At 43.7% G+C, this 22,874-nt stretch overlaps 1 protein-coding gene across 1 annotated transcript; it reads right to left on the minus strand.

The window, feature by feature from the left end:
* Window positions 1–2,420: 2,420 nt before the first annotated feature.
* Window positions 2,421–22,667, minus strand: MAL2 (mal, T cell differentiation protein 2). Its single transcript, XM_072151277.1, has 4 exons — window positions 22,397–22,667; window positions 12,822–12,992; window positions 5,638–5,790; window positions 2,421–2,812 (listed from the first exon to the last, which is right to left on the minus strand). Exons 1-4 carry the CDS (start codon window positions 22,523–22,525, stop codon window positions 2,741–2,743), a joined length of 525 nt encoding a protein of 174 aa, XP_072007378.1. The 5' UTR covers window positions 22,526–22,667; the 3' UTR covers window positions 2,421–2,740.
* Between the last annotated feature and the right edge of the window lie 207 nt (window positions 22,668–22,874).

Here is a 22,874-nt window from a genome sequence, read left to right on the forward strand (position 1 = left end):
GGCTTATTGGGGCCCGTCTTGTGGTTTAAAAGCATTGGGGGCTTGTGGCGTGGCCTCTTTCCTTCTGCCCGCAGTGTGGCTACTGGAGGGCAACCCACAAAAGGGGCCCACTAAGGCTCTGTCGCCCAGGGGTCCGCTAAAACCTGGAGCTGGCACAGACTACGCACCCACTAGAGGTCCGCAGACACCCTTTCCTCTTCCTCTTCGCCTGAACAGACAGTATACAGCGCATGCGCAGCCACTTAACATCATACGTCTCCCATAGTGTTGAATGGAGAGTGGACACACATCTGGGGGTGTATATAGAGGAATTTGTCACATCCAAACACCACAAAGGCTTTTGATTGGTTGCAGAGTCTGGGACCGATGCAGCACTGAATTGGCAGGTGAAAAAAAAAAAAAAAAAGGTAAGTAGCCTTTATCATGTTACGGGGCAGTGTTTGGAAGCCAAATATAATGATGTCTGGTGGTTATAATAAAAAAATCCAGATAAGACCTAGAGCAGGAGGGAGGGGGGGGGGGGGGGGGGGAACAAAACTCATTTTCACATTGGGCCACATCCGCCTGGTGGTTGCCTTAAAGGAAACCTACCACTTGAAGTGGTAGGTGTAAGGTGTAAGATGGAAATACCGAGCACCAGCTCATGGTCAGCTGGTGCCGGTGCTTACTTTCATTAGTGTCCTGAACCACTGCATCGCGGTTTAAACACTTTTTATTCTTTACAGCCGAAGCCACTTCGGCGCACCATGCCTACATAGGAAATGCCGGGGAGCTGCGCGCATGGTGCACCGAAGCTCCTTCGGCTGTAAAGAATAAAAAGTGTTTAAACCGCAATGCAGTGGTTCAGGACACTAATGAAAGCAAGCTCCGGCACCAGCTGACCATGACCTGGTGCTCGGTATTTCCATCTTACACCTACCACTTCAAGTGGTAGGTTTCCTTTAAAGAGGCTGAATGTTTATCTTCATTTATACATCATCCCTATTACATGGAGACATTTTAAGGCAACCACAAAGCGGAGAATATTGTTAAATAACAATAACCTGAGATATCATGCTACTCGGCATGTGCACCCCCCGACAGCTACAGTGCCCCCTCCACAGCACCTGCTGTCCGCTTAAGAGGGGGCGCATAGAAGAGCAAAGAAGAGTCAAGGAAGGCGAGTATCAGGGGCTCAGATTCTGCTCTCGCCTGGTGTTAGAGATCTGAACCATCTCTGGAGCCTCGGAGTCTGCTCAGTGGTTTAGTGAAACTGGGGCAGTACCTTTGCTTTACTGCCTTTGCTTTTTCATAGTATACATAACCACCAATCCATAAATGGTTTAGTGTCCTAAATAGCTGACAGGTTCCCTTCAAGACATCCCCTTTGTCATATGTGGAAAATCCATTCTCCAAGGCACCTTGAGCAACCTACTGTACATCCGGGACGGGGCCACTGCCCCAGGAAAACAAATCATCATCCTTGTCTTTGTGTCGCAACTTAAAAATTCCCAAATTGTGTAAAGAGAAATTATCCTTCCACATTCTGGAACATCGATGAACTTCCTACAGGCTGTAACCATTGCTTGGGTCATAAATTTAACCCTCATCTTCCCCCGATTCCCATCATAATCTATTGGTAGTGATTAGTGAGTTATCCTCACACCCGGCAATGGGGCTATGCAATAAGATTACAGAATTTACAATTCCTAGTAGCAGTCGATTCGTTGTTGGCTTGTAGACCAAGTTGAACTTTAGAAAGATTTTATTTTTGATCACATTTTTGTGCCCATAAAAATCGTGACAAAGTAACAAAATCTTTGCCGGATTGTAATTCACAACCCGACCACTAGATGGCAATGACACATCTGGGATATCACTTTCTGACACTGTGGTAAAGTCATGTTATCTTGAATATCCGATCCTTTTTAAGGCTCCTCTATTGCGTTTATAAAGTTTCTAGTGTGATTTTTGAAAAAAAAAAAAAAACCTTCGCAAAAAATGGAAACTAGAAACATTAAGAAATAATTCGAGAAAACATGTTAAAAAACATACTACATAGGTTGAATATCCCTTTATACGAGTTATCCATAATGATTTATTGAGGGCTTATCAATGCTGTTCATAGGGTTGTAGCAGAACTGAATTTGTTAGCGCTGACTGAACACCTATCCTGGAATATGCCTTTAACTAAGCTAAAATTTGTCTCCAATGTCCATTAAAATCAGGACATGGTAAAAAAACCTTTGACAGGATGTAATTCACAACACAGCCACCAGATGGCATTGCATGGCTACTTAAAGGATCTCACTTTGTGACACTGCTGTGAAGTCATGTTATCTTGCAAATCTGCCGATTTAGAGAAACAAATGTCCACCCACGATGAATGGTGAGTGTTTTAAGATAAAATTATGACTTTTTTCAATGACAAGTGGCCGCAATGAGTGGAATTTTTCTTTTATTGTAAAACTCCCATACAAATATATCCTTGTGCATCATCCCCTCCCAGCGCAGGAACATAGGTCCATCTGGGGTCCGGTTATATTACATGTAGAATATGCGCAGCTCCCCGTGATCTGCAGTGCGGCCACACTATGTATGCGATGTACATTGGCCTGTAGGAGACAAGTGGTCAGTCTATTTAGGCTGTAATGTCACTCAGGCCGGGCTCCCCTCGGGTGGCAGCACACTCCTGCTCTTGTCATCCATTGAGTGCTATGAGTTTCTAGTGGGTCTGTCTGCTCCAGTTTGTTCCCGGTTCTTATTGTCTCCATCTGCGGAATCCCAGGACCATGCTACATCCATAGCAAACAGTGACCGCAAAGGCGAAAATCTGGGAAGAAAAAGCAAAAAAGAAGAGTCAGCAGTGTCGTTGTTACAGCTGTGTCAGGTCTTTTGCTAGTCTGAACACCGGTTTGTTATTTTTCTAGCAGCCTTGATTGATTTCCACCACACCCATCTGTCTCCTACAAACTCTGCACTAGTTCATCAACTGTGATTGACAGAACCTCTTCCCAATAGCATTGCTGCGCTGTCTGATGTCAGAGAACTGATCCAATCATCTTCTGGACTGCAGCTTTGGCATCTCATACAAGTTCTTGTGGATTAGTGATCTTTGCTTGCTATAGTCTTGTACTTGACGAGCTGTGGTTATGCGGTCATCGGCTTTCAGGTATAATTTGATCCTTTTGCCAGTTTCTCTGACTATCCATTTGCCTAGTGATTTTGTTCTACATTGTTCTCCTGGTTCTCCCCAGTATTTGGTGACTATTCCTTTCTATTTTTGTCTTTGTATATATGTGTGCTCTTTGGCACAAAGGGCGCGTCAACTAGTTGCCACCTACCACTTAGGTTAGGTAGGGCAATAAGCTAGGGACAGCTGGGAAAAGGTTTAGTGCCATGACTTACTGTCTTTCCCAGACCCTGCATAAATGTCAGACTGGGTCTCATTGGGCCTACCAGGTAATATTTTTTTAATTGGGGACCCCCCAGTTATCATTCATCAGAAAAAAAAAAAAAAACAATTGAGTTGAGTTTATCTTCTGCTTGACTTCTGGGGCCCACTATTGGGTTAAAGCCTGGGAACCACTAATTCTCTCTTGGGCCAGTCCAACCCTGTTAAAGAGTGTAATTTTCACCTGTAAAAGTAACGACTAATAAAATTCTGGACCATAAGTATATTTTAGCATTCCCTACCCAGGCACAGTTCAATTAATCATGTCCTGCGTTATACACTCATGGTCCGTCGTGGGCAGAGTGCCATAGTCTGGGGGGGTGCACCAGACTCGACTGGGGAAAGTAGTGAAGTAATGACTGTGTTTGCGTCTATTCTAGCTTCTCCGTAGACACTTTAGGACCTCCGTTCTTCGCTTGGGATTACAGGTGGAGCCTGGTGTGAACAGTGTTGGAGAAACAAAGAAGAAAAGAAAGGGACACATTCTATTTTCAAACTATTTCTCCTGTGTCTTTAATTCTGGGTGTGGTGACCTAAACTACGCTTGCTTACACTTCTGGAGTAAAGCAGCTATCAAATATTTGTTGGACCTTGTGAGGTTCAGAAAACTAACCTCGCTTTCTGATAGCTCGTCTCCGTTGTAAGGAGAAATTTGGAATATTAGCTTCTATTTTTTGAGATGCGTTTATATATTTCATCGACACGGATGGTCTAGACAGGAGCAAGTGTCAGTGAATAGACAGAAGCCAAGATGCTGGAACTGGGAGTTGGAGAAGGTTTTTTTTCTACATCTCTGCCCCAGCGTTAGAGGGCGGAAAACTGGGCATTCACCCAGGGCCCCTTGTCCTATAGGGGCCCCCCGCATGTGGATTTTAGTGGGAAGAGGATGCATTGCTCTTTTAAATACCACATGGTTGAATGCCCGGGGGAAGATGCTGATCATCTCCCGTCTATACATCTATCATCCATCCGTCTAGTTATCCATCTCCTATAATTTATGCATTTCATATCTAGTCCCATATTACAGATTGCTTACTATACTACTGCTACTACTAAACTAGGTGTTATTATTGAGCAGGGCCTCTTACTGACTGACTGTTCATAACATTTGGGGGCTCACTTTCAGGCCCACTTTGTCCAAAACCATCCCTGTGCCTTAAACTGTCCCCATGGACTGGGTCATGCTTATAGCAATACCTATGACTCCAGGAGAGCCCATTTCGTGCCAATAAAAGTTCCCCCTTGATAAAATGTTCTGCCCCATTTCACCTTTAACACTTTCATACCCTGGAACCTCTGAAGGTTGTCAGCTGATACAACGTCATCCTCAAGTGTCCCGTAATTACACTACAAATAATGAAATGCAATGAAGCCTTATCTGCAGCATTCCCTAGCTGCATACCAGCGCCGAGTATAAAACACTTACACAACACTGCGAGACCTTGTACTCCTGAAGAAGAGTGAGGAACATACACAGGATAAATCACAGCCCGGAAAATCAATACATAATTACAGGACGGATCTTACACAGGGGAGGCTTTTGTTTAGTATACAATGTATATATCACTGCAATATATTCAGAATGTATGATAGCATCTACTAATGTATTCATCTGATGGTTTCTACTACGTATAGGTGTGCAATTTAAAGGGATGTTCCAGGACTTTTTATAAAATTACCTTTCCTTATCATCAGTATCAGAATAGTGGGGGATGACTATATCTTGCCCTGGATTCAGTCACCCATTCAGGGTGTAATATTGTAACTTGTAATATACTTTGTGCTTTAATTTTGTAACATTATGCAGATATGAGTTTGCTGTACAAATTCATACACTGCAATCTATTCTATATAATTGTATCCAGTCTCAAGGCCAGATAATGTGGAAAGCTCCTGGGGCGCGCAGCCCAGGGCCCCCACCACTTTACTCATAAGGGGGCCCCACCAGCAATGTCCTATCACGGATTGGTGGAACTTATGGCTTGGACTTGGCTGGCAATTAGTTTTAGGTTTACTTCATCACAGATCACTCGGGGCGCCTTCCCTTCACCTGTTTAGTGATCTGTGAGTGGTGGAGAGAGAACACTCAGAGAAGCAGTGGCCTGTGGGACTAGTATTCAGTACTACTGTCACTGCACCAGCCAGGCCAACACCAAGTGCAGATGTGCCCCGGATCAGTGTCAGTGTATCATCCGGGATCTTACCGTAGCCGCTACATTTAGGCCAATCCTGCGGTTATCGAGGTGGAGAATCGTTGCATTTCCATTCTTCATTTGATTTGCAAGAGTGGACACAGCAGCTTCCAGAACAAAGGCCCCGAAATAAAACACAAAGGCGAAGAAGTGAAAAGCGAGGTCCTGAAAATTAGAACAAAAATACAGTTAATATGGTATATCTCAAGGCTACAAGCTACGAGACCGTAAGACATCTACCCACCCTCTGCAGATAGGTCAATGGGCCACGAGAGAGAGGGAAAGTTTACGGCTTTGATACTTTACTAACCATCATTTACTTCTGCACATATCCAACTTCCACATCCGTTCCGGTTTCTTATAACCTATTATAGTCTTCTCTTGTGCTGCCCCTTTACATTTGAATTCACTTTCTTATTTAACCCCAAAAAAACTTTAGAGTTTTCCTTCAAGGACAAATAAGGTGTCCATACAGATCTAAGCTGGACCCATCCATATCTTTCTTCAGCTCATGTGACCCATCAGGCCACCAGCAGCAAGGTCCATCTTCCATATATAGGGACAGAAGACCCCAGATATGTTTTGCCCTTTCTCCCCCAACTTCCCAAAAACTCTTAATATGTATTGAACACAACATGGCAACTTAGATACAGCGGCTCTATGGTTTATACCTCCAAAATAGAAATGTAGATACAGCGGCTCATCTCTATGGTCAATACATCTATGATGGCATCTTAGATACAGAAGCTTGGCACCTTATGTATAGAAGGCACCCTACATGGCACCTTACATATACAAGCTTGGCTCAATGTATACCTCTATAATGACAACTTACATATGATATCTTAGCTACTGTTATATAGTAGATAAGTCTCTATTGGCAAATTAAAACCAGCAGCTCAGATCAATGTATAATAGATACCTCCATGAAGGCAGCTTAAACATGTATTGGAGGTATCTCTGTAAAAGCAGCTTAGATACAGCAGCTCCACTCTATGCATGTTAGGTACCTTTATAATAGGGATTAAACCACATAACAGTTGCAGAGAGTAAGACGTGAGCACGCTCCAGTTATACCTGGAGACAAATGCATTGATTGAAAATGGAGTAAAAGGAGAACACTGCAACACCTGAAGCTGCATATTTCTCTATAGTAGGCATTACTTAACTATACACTGGCCTACTGCTACTTCAGAAAATAAAAATGTGAATGATCTAAGGCAGTGATGGCTAACCTTTTAGAGCCTGAGTGCCTAAACTTTAACCAAAAGTGCCAGCACATCAATTTAAGCAGTGATTTATTTCTCCTTGTTCTTTGATAACTTTCAGTCTTTTAGTCTCCTAAGGACACCAACGCAGTTGAAAGGAGGAGGGCAGATCATTGAAGGAAGATTCTGCAAGAAGATTCCTTGAGTTCTGTCTGGTGAACTTCATGCTGGGGTTATGCCCTGGGTGCCCACAGAGAGGGCTCAGAGTGGTGCCTTCGGCACCCGTGCCATATGTTCGCCACCACTGATCTAAGGGGAGGGTGGGACACTTCTGTCAGCCTATGTCCCAAATATCAGTGCACAGAGAAAAGGAGAAGTATTTATGATGCTTAAATGCCCAGATCACAAAGGTGATGGTCCCTGGGTTATGCCATCGACGTCAGATACACTACAGCTTATGAGTATTAGGACATGCCTACTTATTTTTGATACAATTAATGAAAGAGCCTGATAGATTGGGCATGTTAACACCCAATATATCTCCTCCCCCCAGTCTACATACAGGCAATGTTTCACTTCACCAGTGGAGGTGCTACAAGGAAATCAAATGTTCTTTTGCTGAATAATTCTGAACCTATAACCACAGGTGAAATGAAGGGTCACTCAGTTCACATCGAAATTAATTATCTGTATTGTAATTTATTGTAATGGTATGATCCTCCTACATACTGTATGTAGATACAAGATGATTTTACTTCCTATAAATGTTACAAAAGTCCCATAATGAAAGACAGTTCAAGATCCTCACCCTCCAGAGGTTAGTAATAAGTTAGATCCATGATTGTGAACCCTCCTGCACACACCCATGTCATTACAACTCAACAAAACTCGCCCAACGAGACAACACCCAAGAGCTGGGCCAGCGCTGCCGCCTCGTTCATGGAAAGGGCAGCACTTCATGCATCTACTACAGAACAAAACTCCAGTCTGAGCGAGGTCGACGACAAATTATAACTTGTGAGATAAAGACGACAAAGGTTCCGATGGATGAGCTCATCATGGAGGGAAACTGAGGATAAACCCAGATCTTCCAAGGTGCTTTGACTAAGGGTCCAGTATTAAGTTGAGCTATCCGGTGTGTCCGGCACTGCAAAACATGACAGGCTGCAATAATGGATCATGTTACAGACAAAGTCTCCTCTATGTAGATAACACTGACCCATCATTACATCACTACTGACAATAGATGATGTCACAGCTCATCTCCTCCCCCTCCCTGTACAATGACCTCTATATAGATAACACTGATCCATCATTACATCACTACTGACAATAGATGATGTCACAGCTCATCTCCTCCCCCTCCCTGTACAATGACCTCTATATAGATAACACTGACCCATCATTACATCACTACTGACAATAGATGATGTCACAGCTCATCTCCTCCCCCTCCCTGTACAATGTCCTCTATATAGATAACACTGACCCATCAATACATCACTACTGACAATAGATGATGTCACAGCTTATCTCCTCCTCCCTGTACAATGTCCTCTATATAGATAACACTGATCCATCATTTCATCACTACTGACAATAGATGATGTCACAGCTTATCTCCTCCTCCCTGTACAATGTCCTCTATATAGATAACACTGATCCATCATTTCATCACTACTGACAATAGATGATGTCACAGCTTATCTCCTCCCCCTCCCTGTACAATGACCTCTATATAGATAACACTGACCCATCATTACATCACTACTGACAATAGATGATGTCACAGCTTATCTCCTCCCCCTCCCTGTACAATGACCTCTATATAGATAACACTGACCCATCATTACATCACTACTGACAATAGATGATGTCACAGCTTATCTCCTCCCCCCTCCCTGTACAATGACCTCTATATAGATAACACTGACCCATCATTACATCACTACTGACAATAGATGATGTCACAGCTTATCTCCTCCCCCTCCCTGTACAATGACCTCTATATAGATAACACTGACCCATCATTACATCACTACTGACAATAGATGATGTCACAGCTTATCTGCTCCCGCTCCCTGTACAATGTCCTCTATATAGATAACACTGACCCATCATTACATCACTACTGACAATAGATGATGTCACAGCTTATCTCCTCCCCCTCCCTTTAAAATGACCTACCCATCTTGTATCTACCTACCTCCCTCTCATATCTTCTGTATCTATGGCACAAATGTAGAACTTTAACTCTGATCACCTGCCGGTCACAAGACTCATCATGTAATAAATTCACACATGAATGTTGTAAGTGACTCCTCTGACTAATGCTATATACAGATACATGAGCACATCTGAGCAGAGTTATCTCCTGGGCTGCAGTCATATACTGCAGGTCTAGTGACAACGTATCATGTGATAAAGTTGATAGAATAATATAGTCTGATCCTGATAGTGCTCAATCTTTCTTTCCTATAAATACATAATTTTTTTGGACAAACCAAAGCGGATATGTATCAACCCACACAGAACTCCTCCATAGGAGTCTCATTGAGCCATTTTGGCACATCCAGATAAAACATAGATGGAGCACACATGTCCATAGTCAGTATATAATGCTTCCTTCTTGTCTACATGAGAATTGAAGACCCCATAGATCACATCTGATCCCTGGCCATCCCAATAATTGGAAACATTTCCCATCTACGGTTTCTGTGTTGTAGTGCATGTGCTACTCCTGCACACAGCCGGCTGTCCTGATGCTTTCTCCATAGATCTGCAGTACACTGCTCTCGGCTTTGCTGGCTCTCCGTTCCCTCTATAGTAGGTCATGTTTCCAAGTGTTGACAAATTTTGGAGCATCAAATCCGACAGTAATCCACATTCCATGGGGTCAAGTTTATGTTCTCTACCTTTGTGAATGTCATACGTTGTGCTGTAATCACATACAGCACAATGAGCGATCATAAATCATTGGCATGTAGCCCTAATGTAGGGTTAACTCCCATGACCCAAAAGCTACACAACTTAAATGACATGAAATGACTTAATAAAGAAGAGGATGTGAAAGTAGTCCGGGCAGCAGTTCTCATGCAGTCTTGCAGGGGTTAACCACATAAATAAGGCAGGTATAGCAGATTACTCATAGTTTGTTAAGCATTATGGTGTAATTGTCTCTGCCAAAAACACTGGGTGGACCAGACCTGTCTAACATGAAGACCCAACCAGAATTTCTGCATCATGTCCTGACTTGCAGAATTTTTACCTTCAGGATCCATAGATTCTGATGCTTATAGAATGGAGAAAGGTTACAATTAACTTGGATGCATGAACGTATGTAAGACATATTATTAACATGACCTACATGATGCATTTAAAGGCATCTCCCGATTCTAGCAATAGGAGAACATGTGCTATAGAGGGTACTTACATCACGTGTGACTTCTACCTTTACACTCCACCTAGTGCCTTCTACCTTTACACTCCAAGTCCATGTTCAGTCCCCCCAGCAGCGACTGCTTTACAACTTTATCAGGGTCATCTGCATCTAATATGCAAATTACGACCGCACACACTGGTTATTACACCACTCCCACTTCTAACTAAACATCAATTATGACCTAAAGCGTTCCTGTAACAGAGGTGAACTTATACGTTATATCACATCTCCACCCAAAGCATAAAGCGTTCACAGGCTTACAAATTCTTATCCTCTCCTGTTTCACATTACTGCAGAAGTTTGTGCTCCGGAGCTAAACTTCATAACCGAAGGCGATACTGAAGAGGATATCCTTTGTGAAGTTTACCACCCAGTATCTCAATACGTGTCAAACCGGTAAGGGGATATGACTTTCAGGGGTCAAGGAAAGCTGAATGAAAAGTCTGTAATGTAAACTTCCAACTTTTAGTTAGTACAGGATAAGTTATATAGGTCCTGGACGCAGGGGCCACCCCGACCCTAACTCAAATGGTTACTTTAAGGCGGGGTTTGACCCAACCTGACCCCCTTTTTCAACCAGGATTAGAATAACAATAATATTATTATTATTTATTAGTAATATTCCTTTGTTTATATAGCGCACACATTACGCAGCGCTGCACAAAGCTCGCCAGAATAATTTTCCACAATGCACATTCGGGACTATGTCTTCCTATAGTTTAGGTATGGTCTAAAAATTAAACAAAAACTGACAAAAATATTCTATAAGAAAACAAAATATTTAATTCTTACCTAGTGGATCCTCCTTAAAAGGGGTTTTCCCACAAACACACTGATCACTAAAACGAGGGGTCCAATGGGGTCCCACGGACCGAGGGGTTCGACAGAGGTACGTGGGACCCCATTAGACCCCCCATTTTTGGGATCGGTGGGGGTCTCACCCCCACCGATCAGCTAGTTCGGCCCCTTTAATTCCATCTCCACCACTCTGGTCCTCATTGGTCACCTTTGTTTACTTGATTGCAGTGATGTCATATCCACAAGAAGTGACTACTGCAGCGATTGGCTGCTGCAACAATGTGTTGTCAATATGGCATCATTGTTGCTACCTGATGGGAGGCCAGGGACAACGGAGCTGGAGCGGAGGAGCTCTTTATTCTTCTTTACCCAGATTTTGTTTACTAAAATAACGCATCATGTCAAGGGCATGGATTTTCATTTTATCGGATCTCATAACCCCTTTAATTAAAGGAGATTACCAGTACCATCATTACTTCCATTTATTTGGCACTAGAATATGTAACCTAGCAGCAGTACGATTACCTGTCATAAAGGATCGGCTTATATCACAAGGTCAGTCACATGGAAAACACCTCCATAAACTTTGCATCCTGCGGCATAAAGCTCCGGATGAAGAATACTGATAAGAGGTTAATAATACGAAGGCGATAGGGATAGGGACACATAAATGGTGTCCGTCAGGCCAAAACTGCTCCCTGAATGGGTTTGGACAGGCCCAAAGCAAATCCACCATAGGTGGAACTAGAATGAGTCCACAGTCCGACACAGTACACATAGATGTGTGATCATTCCAGTGTCCGCTTCATCTTTGTGTATGTAGTTAGTAACAGCAGTACTGTGAAAATGGTCCTGGGTGTGTCCTCACACTTCTGTGCTCTTAGTCCTCCACATTGATCTTCTCCGCAGCTCCTCCCATCTGCTGCCAATAATAGATGTAAAAGGATTTTGGTTGGATACTACAGCAGTCACTCAGAGAGGTTGCAGAGCAGTAGAATGCACAGCGCTAAGAGCACAGCAGTGTGAGAACAAGCCCCAATGCACTAACCTGCTCACAGATTCCATTAATACAAGTAGATTAGAAACATTTTTAACTTTTGTTTTTGATAGAGAGAACATAATTTGTTGGTGACGGTAATATTTCTTTATCACTTATAATCCAAAATGTCAGTGACTCACATTGCACTTGGTAAAACTTTAGAGCCTGAGAATTCAAAGAATTTCTAAAAGCAAACACTCAAAGAAGGTCCTGAGATCTGCGTCTACAAAACTGATACACAGGAACCTTTCAAGAGGCTTAACGCAAGGTGCAGAAAGCTGTCAGACAGATGCTAATGTGGGTGGAAGCTATTCCCTTCTACCCCCCCAAAACACATGCACACATGGCTTGTCTAAGCTTACATGTGTTCTGAAGATCCACCACCCAGAAATCACACTGATAAGCTGATTCAGCAGCCCCTGAAGTAGAAGACTCCATCCACTGTGTAGTGGCCAAACCAGAGAACTGCAGCTCAGCTGCCACTTAAAGGAAATCTACCATCAAAATCCATCCTGATAACCAGGGACACTTACTCATAGATCCAGGCGACAGGACTGTGGTAATCTTTTTGTATTTGTCATCCATAGCCTCCTTCCTTCTAAAAATCAACTTTAATAATTATGCCAATTAGCCTGAAGGGCTTTGTGGGTGTTGCCAGAGCCCCTCCGTTTCATAGCTTTAAAACACCTATTAAACTCTTGAGACTTACCACAAAATTCCAGTTGGTTGGGATCCTATGAGCCAGACCGCAGAGAAACACACACAGGTACAGGAGAGAGCAGAAGAACGCCGTCACCGATACAAACATCACCCATCCTTGTACGACCGGCACCGGAACATTAGAGGCTGCCACCAAAATCCACACCAGACCTCCGAAAATCTGTAAGACAGGAGATGCAGAAGAAACATGAAAAGCAGGTAAAGTGAACGTTGTCTTAGATAATTACACACCTTTTAAGCAGTTAATCGCTTACTCTATAGATTTGGGGTTCTCCGACTTGGACTAAGAGCCGCGCACCTGTGTGACATCACATGACCAGGGATATAACGAGCCGCGCACCTGTGTGACATCACATGACCAGGGATATATAACGAGCCGCGCACCTGTGTGACATCACATGACCAGGGATATATAACGAGCCGTGCACCTGTGTGACATCACATGACCAGGGATATATAACGAGCCGTGCACCTGTGTGACATCACATGACCAGGGATATAACGAGCCGTGCACCTGTGTGACATCACATGACCAGGGATATAACGAGCCGTGCACCTGTGTGACATCACATGACCAGGGATATAACGAGCCGTGCACCTGTGTGACATCACATGACCAGGGATATAACGAGCCGTGCACCTGTGTGACATCACATGACCAGGGATATAACGAGCCGTGCACCTGTGTGACATCACATGACCAGGGATATATAACGAGCCGTGCACCTGTGTGACCTCACATGACCAGGGATATAACGAGCCGTGCACCTGTGTGACATCACATGACCAGGGATATAACGAGCCGCGCACCTGTGTGACATCACATGACCAGGGATATATAACGAGACGTGCACCTGTGTGACCTCACATGACCAGGGATATAACGAGCCGCGCACCTGTGTGACCTCACATGACCAGTATTTATCCACAGGAAGTAAACAAATGAAGTAAAATCGAATGACAGCAAGCAGAGATCTAGAAAACCAGAATTCATACAAAATGTATATTGGAGAATGGTATAATTTTTTTATTACACTAACACCTCAACTTTTCCTACATAAAACAAGACCATATATCCAACTATACTGATGTGAAAGTTATACTTTTATATTGGAATTACATTTCTGTGACAGTGAGATAAAAAAATATCTGAAAATAAAGGACTCATATGGTCCTAAAGTTACAAGCTATGAAGCTGCTGATCCTCAATGTAAGTTTGGGAACCAGGCCCCCAATTATAATGCATTGTTTATTATACTGGTTTCCTTATATTGGGGGGGGGGGGGGAAGAGACATCCTATCAGAGCCACATTTCCTAATTATATGTCTCTTTCCATTCAATAAAGGAACTTACTAGAAGAGAAATATCCCCTAATGCTTTCCTGACCTCTTATAGAAGGCCATTAGTTTTTTTTTTAAGGATCGTGAATATTTTAGGCTGGGAGGATAACAAAAAGAAAATTTACACAAAAGCAAAAAGTTACTAGACCATAAGTGGCATTAGCAAAACACATAAAACAGATTTGCTAGGTCATGTTTACCTTGCAGCACAAAGACTGGGGGAGTGGGGGAGAATGCTCCTGTACAGTGTAATTACAGCACGGAGCTCAGCTGCCATGTAAAGAAAATCCATCATAATAAACCAGGGACACTTACTCATGGATCCAGGCACCGGGACTGCAGTATTCTTCTTATATTTGTTATTCATAGCCTCCTTCCTTCTAAAATCAACTTTTAAAATTATGCTAATGAGTCTGAAGGGTGTTACCAAATCTACTCTATACTTATATGGTTCTTAAAGGGAACCTACCACCACGATTCTACCTATAAAGGTAGATCGGGTGGTAGGTGGATGTAAGGGACGTGAGGAGAGCTCTTTTTAGAGCTAATCCTCACGTCCCCGCTGACTTTTGGGAAACTTTATTCCCCTAACATGTAAATTTAGTTATGCGGCTACTGGGGCGTGGAGTAGCCGGGCACGAGGCTACACAGCGCGGCTACTCCACGCCCCAGTAGCCACGTTACTCCTCCTACCCTGTGTGTTCGGCGCGCAGCTCCTCGTAGCTGCGCGCCCTCGCCCGACATGCTGGCGTTCTGCGCATGCGCAGAACGCAGCTGAGCAGCCACAGCTCCGAGGCCGGAGCTACTGCGCATGCGCAGAACTCCGGCTTGTCGGATGCCGCGCGCTGAACCCACAGGGTAGGAGGAGTAACGTGGCTACTGGGGCGTGGAGTAGCCGCGCTGTGTAGCCTCGTGCCCGGCTACTCCACGCCCCAGTAGCCGCATAACTAAATTTACATGTTAGGGGAATAAAGTTTATTAAAAGTTAGCGGGGACGTGAGGATTAGCTCTAAAAAGAGCTCTCCTCACGTCCCTTACATCCACCTACCACCCGATCTACCTTTATAGGTAGAATCGTGGTGGTAGGTGCCCTTTAAGGGATGCTGTAAACAAGGGCAATTATCCATGTTTTGCACATTAGAACTGCCCAAGTGACCAAACTCCACGGTACATAACTATAGTTATACTTTCATTCTAATTTTTATCAAAGGCACAGATGCGCACTCGGGCCCTATAGTGCCATTTGTGCCCCTTTTTAGCCCAGCCTGAGATATAATAAAGGTGTTATACACTGGTATGCATACCATTACATGGTGCATTATTGCATTTTTATTTGATGTATTATTTGATGTAGCATATATTGTATCTTAACCATTATAGTTAATAAATTATGTGCATTTATACTCTATCTAACCAACAGCGTGGATTGGTGCTTGGTGCAATTTTTCCTTTTTCATCTACCAGTTATGGACTGGAGGAGATCCCAAGCTCAGCATAGGGATCACAGGACCAAAATTATGACCCGCAAAGGAGACATAGGGGCACATTTACTAAGGGTCAGCGAACCGCGACTCTGTCGGGTTTTTCCGAATTTTTCCTTTTTGCGCCAAATTGCCCCGGGTTTTTGGTGCACGCGATCGGATTGTGGCGCATGGGCACGGGCTTTCATGCGACACAAATCGGGGGCGTGGACGTCGGACAACCCGACTGATTTGGACAAACCGCAGAATATAAAATTCTAATTATGTTGCAAGATCAGCACTCACATGCACCGGGAAGAAGAAGGTTAACTCCGGCGGACCTCAGCGGGGAAGCGACAGATGCAGGAAATCGGGAGCACGAGCTATGTGAATCGCGGAAGATCCGAATCTTTGCCGGACAAGGCACAGGGACAGGTATGTAAAATGTGCCCCATAAGGTAGTCTAGATACCGGATGTGGTGAAATTGGAGCCACAACTGTACTAAATAATAGCTCTATTAACTGTATACTACTGAAGCATATACCAAACCACAGACCCTTCTCTATGGTAACCACCATAGACAAGTAACAAATAATATGCCAAACATAGCATCTCACAATTCACTTTAAAGCCAAACCAAAAGCTTTGGCGCTACCACACGCACGATGGATTATGGCATTTCTTGCCAACGTCCAGCTCTGATCATTACTTTTTACATGATTGAGCTTGGACTAAGGAAATATGTTACAAAAGATCAGATATCTGGTCGGGTTCCAGGTGACTATGTACACACAGCTTTCTTTACCTTCTAACTTGGACAACGTCTTGTAACCTGGTTTTCGCGGCAGACACATTCTTGGTTTGTTTTGGAAACTAAAACCTGGATAAGACCATGATCAGAAAAGTGTTGTCGCGATGAAGTTGGCACAGAAGGCTTAAGAAAATATTTTGGACGTTGGGTTGATGTAGCCTTTCCAAAATCAAGGCTATTTTACTACTTGACCCGTGTATGACCAGACTAAAAGGTGTAAGAAAGATCTGGGAAAGTCTAATTTGAGAAGAAGATGACCACAAGCAAGATGGATTGGGACAAGTTGACAAACATGGATTTCAGGGTTGTGCCACTGAGAAACCGAAGGAGCATTTAAGAGATTTTTGTAATATGCTTAATAGGACTCACAGTGGCCTTGGTGTTCATCCATGGATTTGGGGTTTCAAACTGTTCAGCTCCCACAGAAGAAATGTAGTATGATATAGTGCCAATTTGAAGAGGACCTTTCACCAACTCCATCATCTAATGGAGTCCAATAACTCCCTCAAATGACAATCACAGAAGAAGTTGACTTAACTGCTTGACAACGTGGGACAAACTAGATCGTCCTAATTAGCGGCCCGTTGCCACATTAGGACGATCTATTTCATCCTTCGGATGACGCTGACAGGTCGGCTGTTACATACAGCCTTGTCCTTGCTGCATCTGCCCGGCAGAGAGATCTCTCCTTGCCGGGCAGTTTAACCCCTTAACTGCTGCGATCAAGACCAATAGCAGCAGCTATTGGGCAGAAATAGAGGGAACCTCTATATAATTCTGTTTTGTGTTGAAAAATAAAACCCACTTGAGAAAACTGGTACAGTCACATCTGTAGTGAACTTGGCCGAGCAGAGATAACATTATTATACTCTTATTGTGAAAGGAATAATAAAAAAAAAAAACAAGTTAAAAGTTGCAATTTTTATGCACAAAAAATATAATAGAAAGGCATCTAGGCAAATGCGGTTTCCTAATAAAGTAGCTTTTATTTGCTAAAGTAGTAAAAACAACAACAAAAAAAAAAACACCTGTACTGTATAGTAAACTGCGTAAAAGAAAAAAAAAAAAAAAAAAAAAAAAAAAAAAAACACACAACACAAGTGTCCAAACAGCTGTTTTATGAGTTAATAAAATTGTAATCATCATGCTATTTTACTATAAAAATTAACCCATTGGAAAATACAAATCTTAACGCAAAATGTCAGATAAAAAATAAAAAATAAATAAATAACACTAATAAAAAAAAAAAAAAAAAACAGAGGTCTGTATCCTAAATGTCCTGAAGGCCATTTTAGTCCGTGTCCTTGGTGTTGGTGGGAATTACTGATTACTAGGGTATATATCTTATGGGATTACCTATATACCCCCTGTGCTCTGTCCTATATTATCCCTGCTATAGGGATAAAGGAGTCATGTGTATATAGGATACATGTGTAGGTCCATTACCCTGTGAGTAACCTGTACATTCCTCTGGGCTGTGTATTTGGTGATAAGCCGCGGTGTAGTTTATCATTAATCAGATTTATTGATTATTCGTTGCATGAATGAGGCTGGAGATCTGGAGAAAATAAATGTTTCTATGCCGCTATATACACTGACATCTGTGGAAACCCTGTTAGGAGACCCCCAACAGATGAATTTTGGGGCATAGTCTACTATAAAGATCCAGCCTTATACTAGGTAATGCCCTGTATAGTACTTGTAGGTGTCCCAGGTGTTGTATTGTGGTGCTTTGTGTAGTACTACTTTTATATCACAGATATAGACACATCACAGTTTTTCTAGCACAGTACTACTACTCCACTCCTGTACATGTCAGCACAGTACTACTGCTCCACTCCTGTACAGTAAATGGACACAGTCCAGTACTACTACTCCTGCCTGTATATGTGAGCACAGCACAGTGCTACTACTCCAATCCTGTATATATGGGCACTGCACAGTACTACTACTCCAATCCTGTATATATGGACACAGCACAGTACTACTACTCCAATACTGTATATATGGGCACAGTACTACTACTCCTATCCTGTATATATGGGCACAGCACAGTACTACTACTCCTATCCTGTATATATGGGCACAGCACAGTACTACTACTCCTATCCTGTATATATGGGCACAGCACAGTACTACTACTCCTATCCTGTATATATGGACACAGCACAGTATTACTACTTCTATCCTGTATATATGGGCACAGCACAGTACTACTACTCCTGCCTGTATATGTGAGCACAGCACAGTGCTACTACTCCAATCCTGTATATATGTGTACAGCACAGTACTACTACTCCTATCCTGAATATATGGGCACAGCACAGTACTACTACTCCTATCTTGAATATATGGGCACAGCACAGCCCTACTACTCTTATCCTGAATATATGGGCACAGCACAGTACTACTACTCCTATCCTGTATATACGGGCACAGCACAGTACTACTACTCCTATCCTGAATATATGGGCACAGCACAGTACTACTACTCCTATCCTGTATATACGGGCACAGCACAGTACTACTACTCCTATCCTGTATATATGGGCACAGCACAGTACTACTACTCCAATCCTGTATATATGGGCACAGCACAGTACTACTACTCCTATCCTGTATATATGAGCACAGCACAGTACTAATACTACTATCCTGTATATATGGGCACAACACAGTACTAATACTACTATCCTGAATATATGGGCACAGTACTACTACTCCAATCCTGTATATATGTGTACAGCACAGTCCTACTACTCCTATCCTGAATATATGGGCACAGCACAATTACTCCTATCCTGTATATATTATCCCCTGAAAACAAGGAAGGGTGCTCATCCTGTAACCTTTGAACTAAGTCAGGCAAAGTGTAAATATAGTCCTGTGTGTGCCCCCCTATATGTTCCTATAGAGAGAGCTGTGTCTGTATATAGCAGATGCCTTGTATACAAGCCAGAGCTAGGCAGCATATGGTTCTTGCACAATCCTCCACACACCCTACACGCCAGATAATGGAGCCTCAGCCCCTCAATGTGACAACATGCAGTGAATAGAAACCACTCCTTACAGCCGGGATCCACAACTAGTTAAACCGCCTTTTGTGTGCGCGCCCATAACAACCAGGATTCAGCAGGCGAGCGAAGGATGTGCGGCGGTGCCCTGCCCTAAGGCGCTGGCACCGGCCCAGAGATCACGGATCATCACACCCATCTGTGCTGTTGGTCTCCAATGTTTTTAATTTTTTCAGAAATGCCGTAAAAAAATACAAAAAGAATTACAAAAATTTATTGTAAAATTCTAAAGCCGAAAATAACCGCGACACCAGTGACGCAAAATAAAGTTCACAGCCTCCGATGACGGTCACATTTTTCTCATGCCTGAAGCCGTCATGGGGGAAGGAACTGAACTATTAGATCCTATCTCCTATAAGAATTAAAGGGGAAGGAGCACTTTCTCCAGGAAGGTATCAGAAGCCCCAGGAGAACTTAAAGAAATCTACCACCAGGATGAAGGATTGTAAACCAAGCACACTGACATACTGGTGTGTGCCCCCTCTGGCAGCATCTGCTCTTCTTTTAGCTTCTTAAGCCATCGTTTTTATGAAAAAAGGTTTTTAAAAAATATGCAAATGAGCCTGAGGGGCTCCAGGCTCAATAGATGTCAATGAAGCCTGAAGCCCCTCAGGATCATTTGCATAATTTTTTAAAATCTTATTTCATAAAAACAATGGCTTAAGAAGTTAAAACAAGAGCAGATCCTGGCAGAGGGAGCACCCTCCAGTATGTAAGTGTGCTTGGTTTACAATCCTCCATCCTGGTGGTAGATGTCCTTTAAAGGGATTTCCTGGGAAACATGATCCAGAGATTCTCCATAGATTCTCATGTAAGTGTATTATGATTGGATCCAGCGCCTTCAGATCTGTGTTCAGCACCAAGGACAACACATCACATAGCTGTGCGTCACAGGGAACGTTCCCGGTTGTTGTTGAAACTTTGTTGCAACTTTGTTGTTGCAACTTCTTGCGCTGATAACTTCCGAACCACTAGAGCAGTGGTTCTCAACCTGTGGGTCGGGACCCCAGCGGGGGTCGAACAACCAAAACCGGGGGTCGCCTAAAGCCATCGGTGCCGAAATTTTACTGTGTTTTTACTGCGAGTTGCATGGTTTGGGGTCACCACAGCATGAGGAACTGTATTGCGGGGTCACAGCATAAGAAAGGTTGAGAACCACTGCACTAGAGACATTACAGATCGGATTGCAACAATCTATTTCTGATACAATTGCAGTCTTCCTGGACGTGTTACATGACTACCTAAAAGATAGTCCCCGTCATCCATTACTTCCCGGGGCATCAGAGGGGTCATTTTACATTTTGTTTCTGAAATAAAAGGAGACCCTGGGGCACCCAGTGCAGCACCCGCCTGACACTACACAGAGAAGTAACACAGTGTCAAGAAGCCATTGAACTTTACTCCAAGACATTTATAGAACCTGCAAGACATTCCGGGATCCTCGGGAAAAGTTCTGACACAATACACAAGGGATTGAATGCAAGAGATCAATTTACACCTCACACAGATCAGCGCTGCCAAGATAAACAGCCGGCACCTCCCGCCTCTCATACGCTTCTTATAAAAGATCATATTGTCGCCTTGGAGACTGCAGGGTATGGCGGTGGCATGGATTCTAGAACACCGCACAGGGGATCAGTGATTGGTCCAGTCACAGGGAGATGTGTATTAGGACCAGGGGGATGGATGAGCATATGTGACAGAGCTGCAGGTGATAAACAGCTGGGTGTACTAGGATAGGCATGTAGTATAGGACTATTATTGGATGCAGTGATGTGGCGGTACAACAACATCCACCTGACACATAAATAACACCCAAATCACTTGCGGTTCAGCTGGGGAATTAAATCAGGCGGAAATGACTGGAAGACACACACAAATACAGGATAGGAGTAGTAGTAGTGCTGTGCCCATATATACAGGATAAGAGTAGTAGTATTGTGCTGTGCCCATATATACAGGATAAGAGTAGTAATGCTGTGCCCATATATACAGCATAGGAGTAGTAGTACTGTGCTGTGCCCATATATACAGGATAGGAGTAGTAGTACTGTGCTGTGCCCATATATACAGCATAGGAGTAGTAGTACTGTGCTGTGCCCATATATACAGGATAGGAGTAGTAGTACTGTGCTGTGCTCATATATACAGGATAGGAGTAGTAGTACTGTGCTCATATATACAGGATAGGAGTAGTAGTACTGTGCTCATATATACAGGATAGGAGTAGTAATGCTGTGCCCATATATACAGCATAGGAGTAGTAGTGCTGTGCTGTGCCCATATATACAGCATTGGAGTAGTAGTACTGTGCTGTGCCCATATATACAGGATAGGAGTAGTAGTGCTGTGCTGTGCCCATATATACAGGATAGGAGTAGTAGTGCTGTGCTGTGCCCATATATACAGGATAGGAGTAGTAGTACTGTGCTGTGCCCATATATACAGGATAGGAGTAGTAGTACTGTGCCCATATATACAGGATAGGAGTAGTAGTGCTGTGCCCATATATACAGGATAGGAGTAGTAGTACTGTGCTGTGCCCATATATACAGGATAGGAGTAGTAGTACTGTGCTGTATCAGGATTGTGTAGGATTGGAGTAGACTTATCACTATGGCTGTATCCTGCGGATGTGTATATAGACGATCAGGTGCCTCCTGCTTGTACCTGGTGCAGGTGCAGCCATTGTCCTCTGGTTGATGCTGCTCTCCTAGTACACAAGGACTACAGCTCCCAGCATCCTCAGCCTACACCTGCCCGGAACATAGAGATGGATTATGACTATGGGGGTAGGTGGGCTCTCCCCGGGCTCTCACACCTGATGCTGGAGTAACATTACCCTGCAGACCCTCTCCACACCCGGGGGTCACTCACCAGCTCCAGGCAGATGAACGCCCCCGTGTAGGTCCTCAGCACCTCGGGGCCGGTAGGTAGCCCCACGGAGGCGGCCGGGTAGGACATGGCGGCGGGGCTGGGCACCGGGGGGACTCCTTGCTCGGCCATGCTGTCAGGTAGCACAATGCAGTGTCAGGCAGATACACCTGAGGGCGTCATGTGACCGGCAGCCAGGTACAGCCCCGGCCCTGCCCACATACCAGCTATGGGAACCAGAACCGCGGCGGTACCTGAGCCAGCACTGGGCCTGTGGGAGGAGGTGCACGGGTCATGTTATATACCTGTGTATAAGAGCAGAGGAGGGATCATAGGATGCAGAGGGAACCTGACAGCACAAGAGCTAAGTGCAGGGGCAATAACAGTCTGTGTATGTGCCCTATGGCCACCTTTCTTTCTAGTCTTATCCTGTATATATTGGCACAGCACAGTACTACTACTCCTATCATGTATATATTGG

This window comes from Engystomops pustulosus, chromosome 5, assembly GCF_040894005.1.
Source record: "Engystomops pustulosus chromosome 5, aEngPut4.maternal, whole genome shotgun sequence".
In the NCBI taxonomy this organism is placed as follows: domain Eukaryota; kingdom Metazoa; phylum Chordata; class Amphibia; order Anura; family Leptodactylidae; genus Engystomops; species Engystomops pustulosus.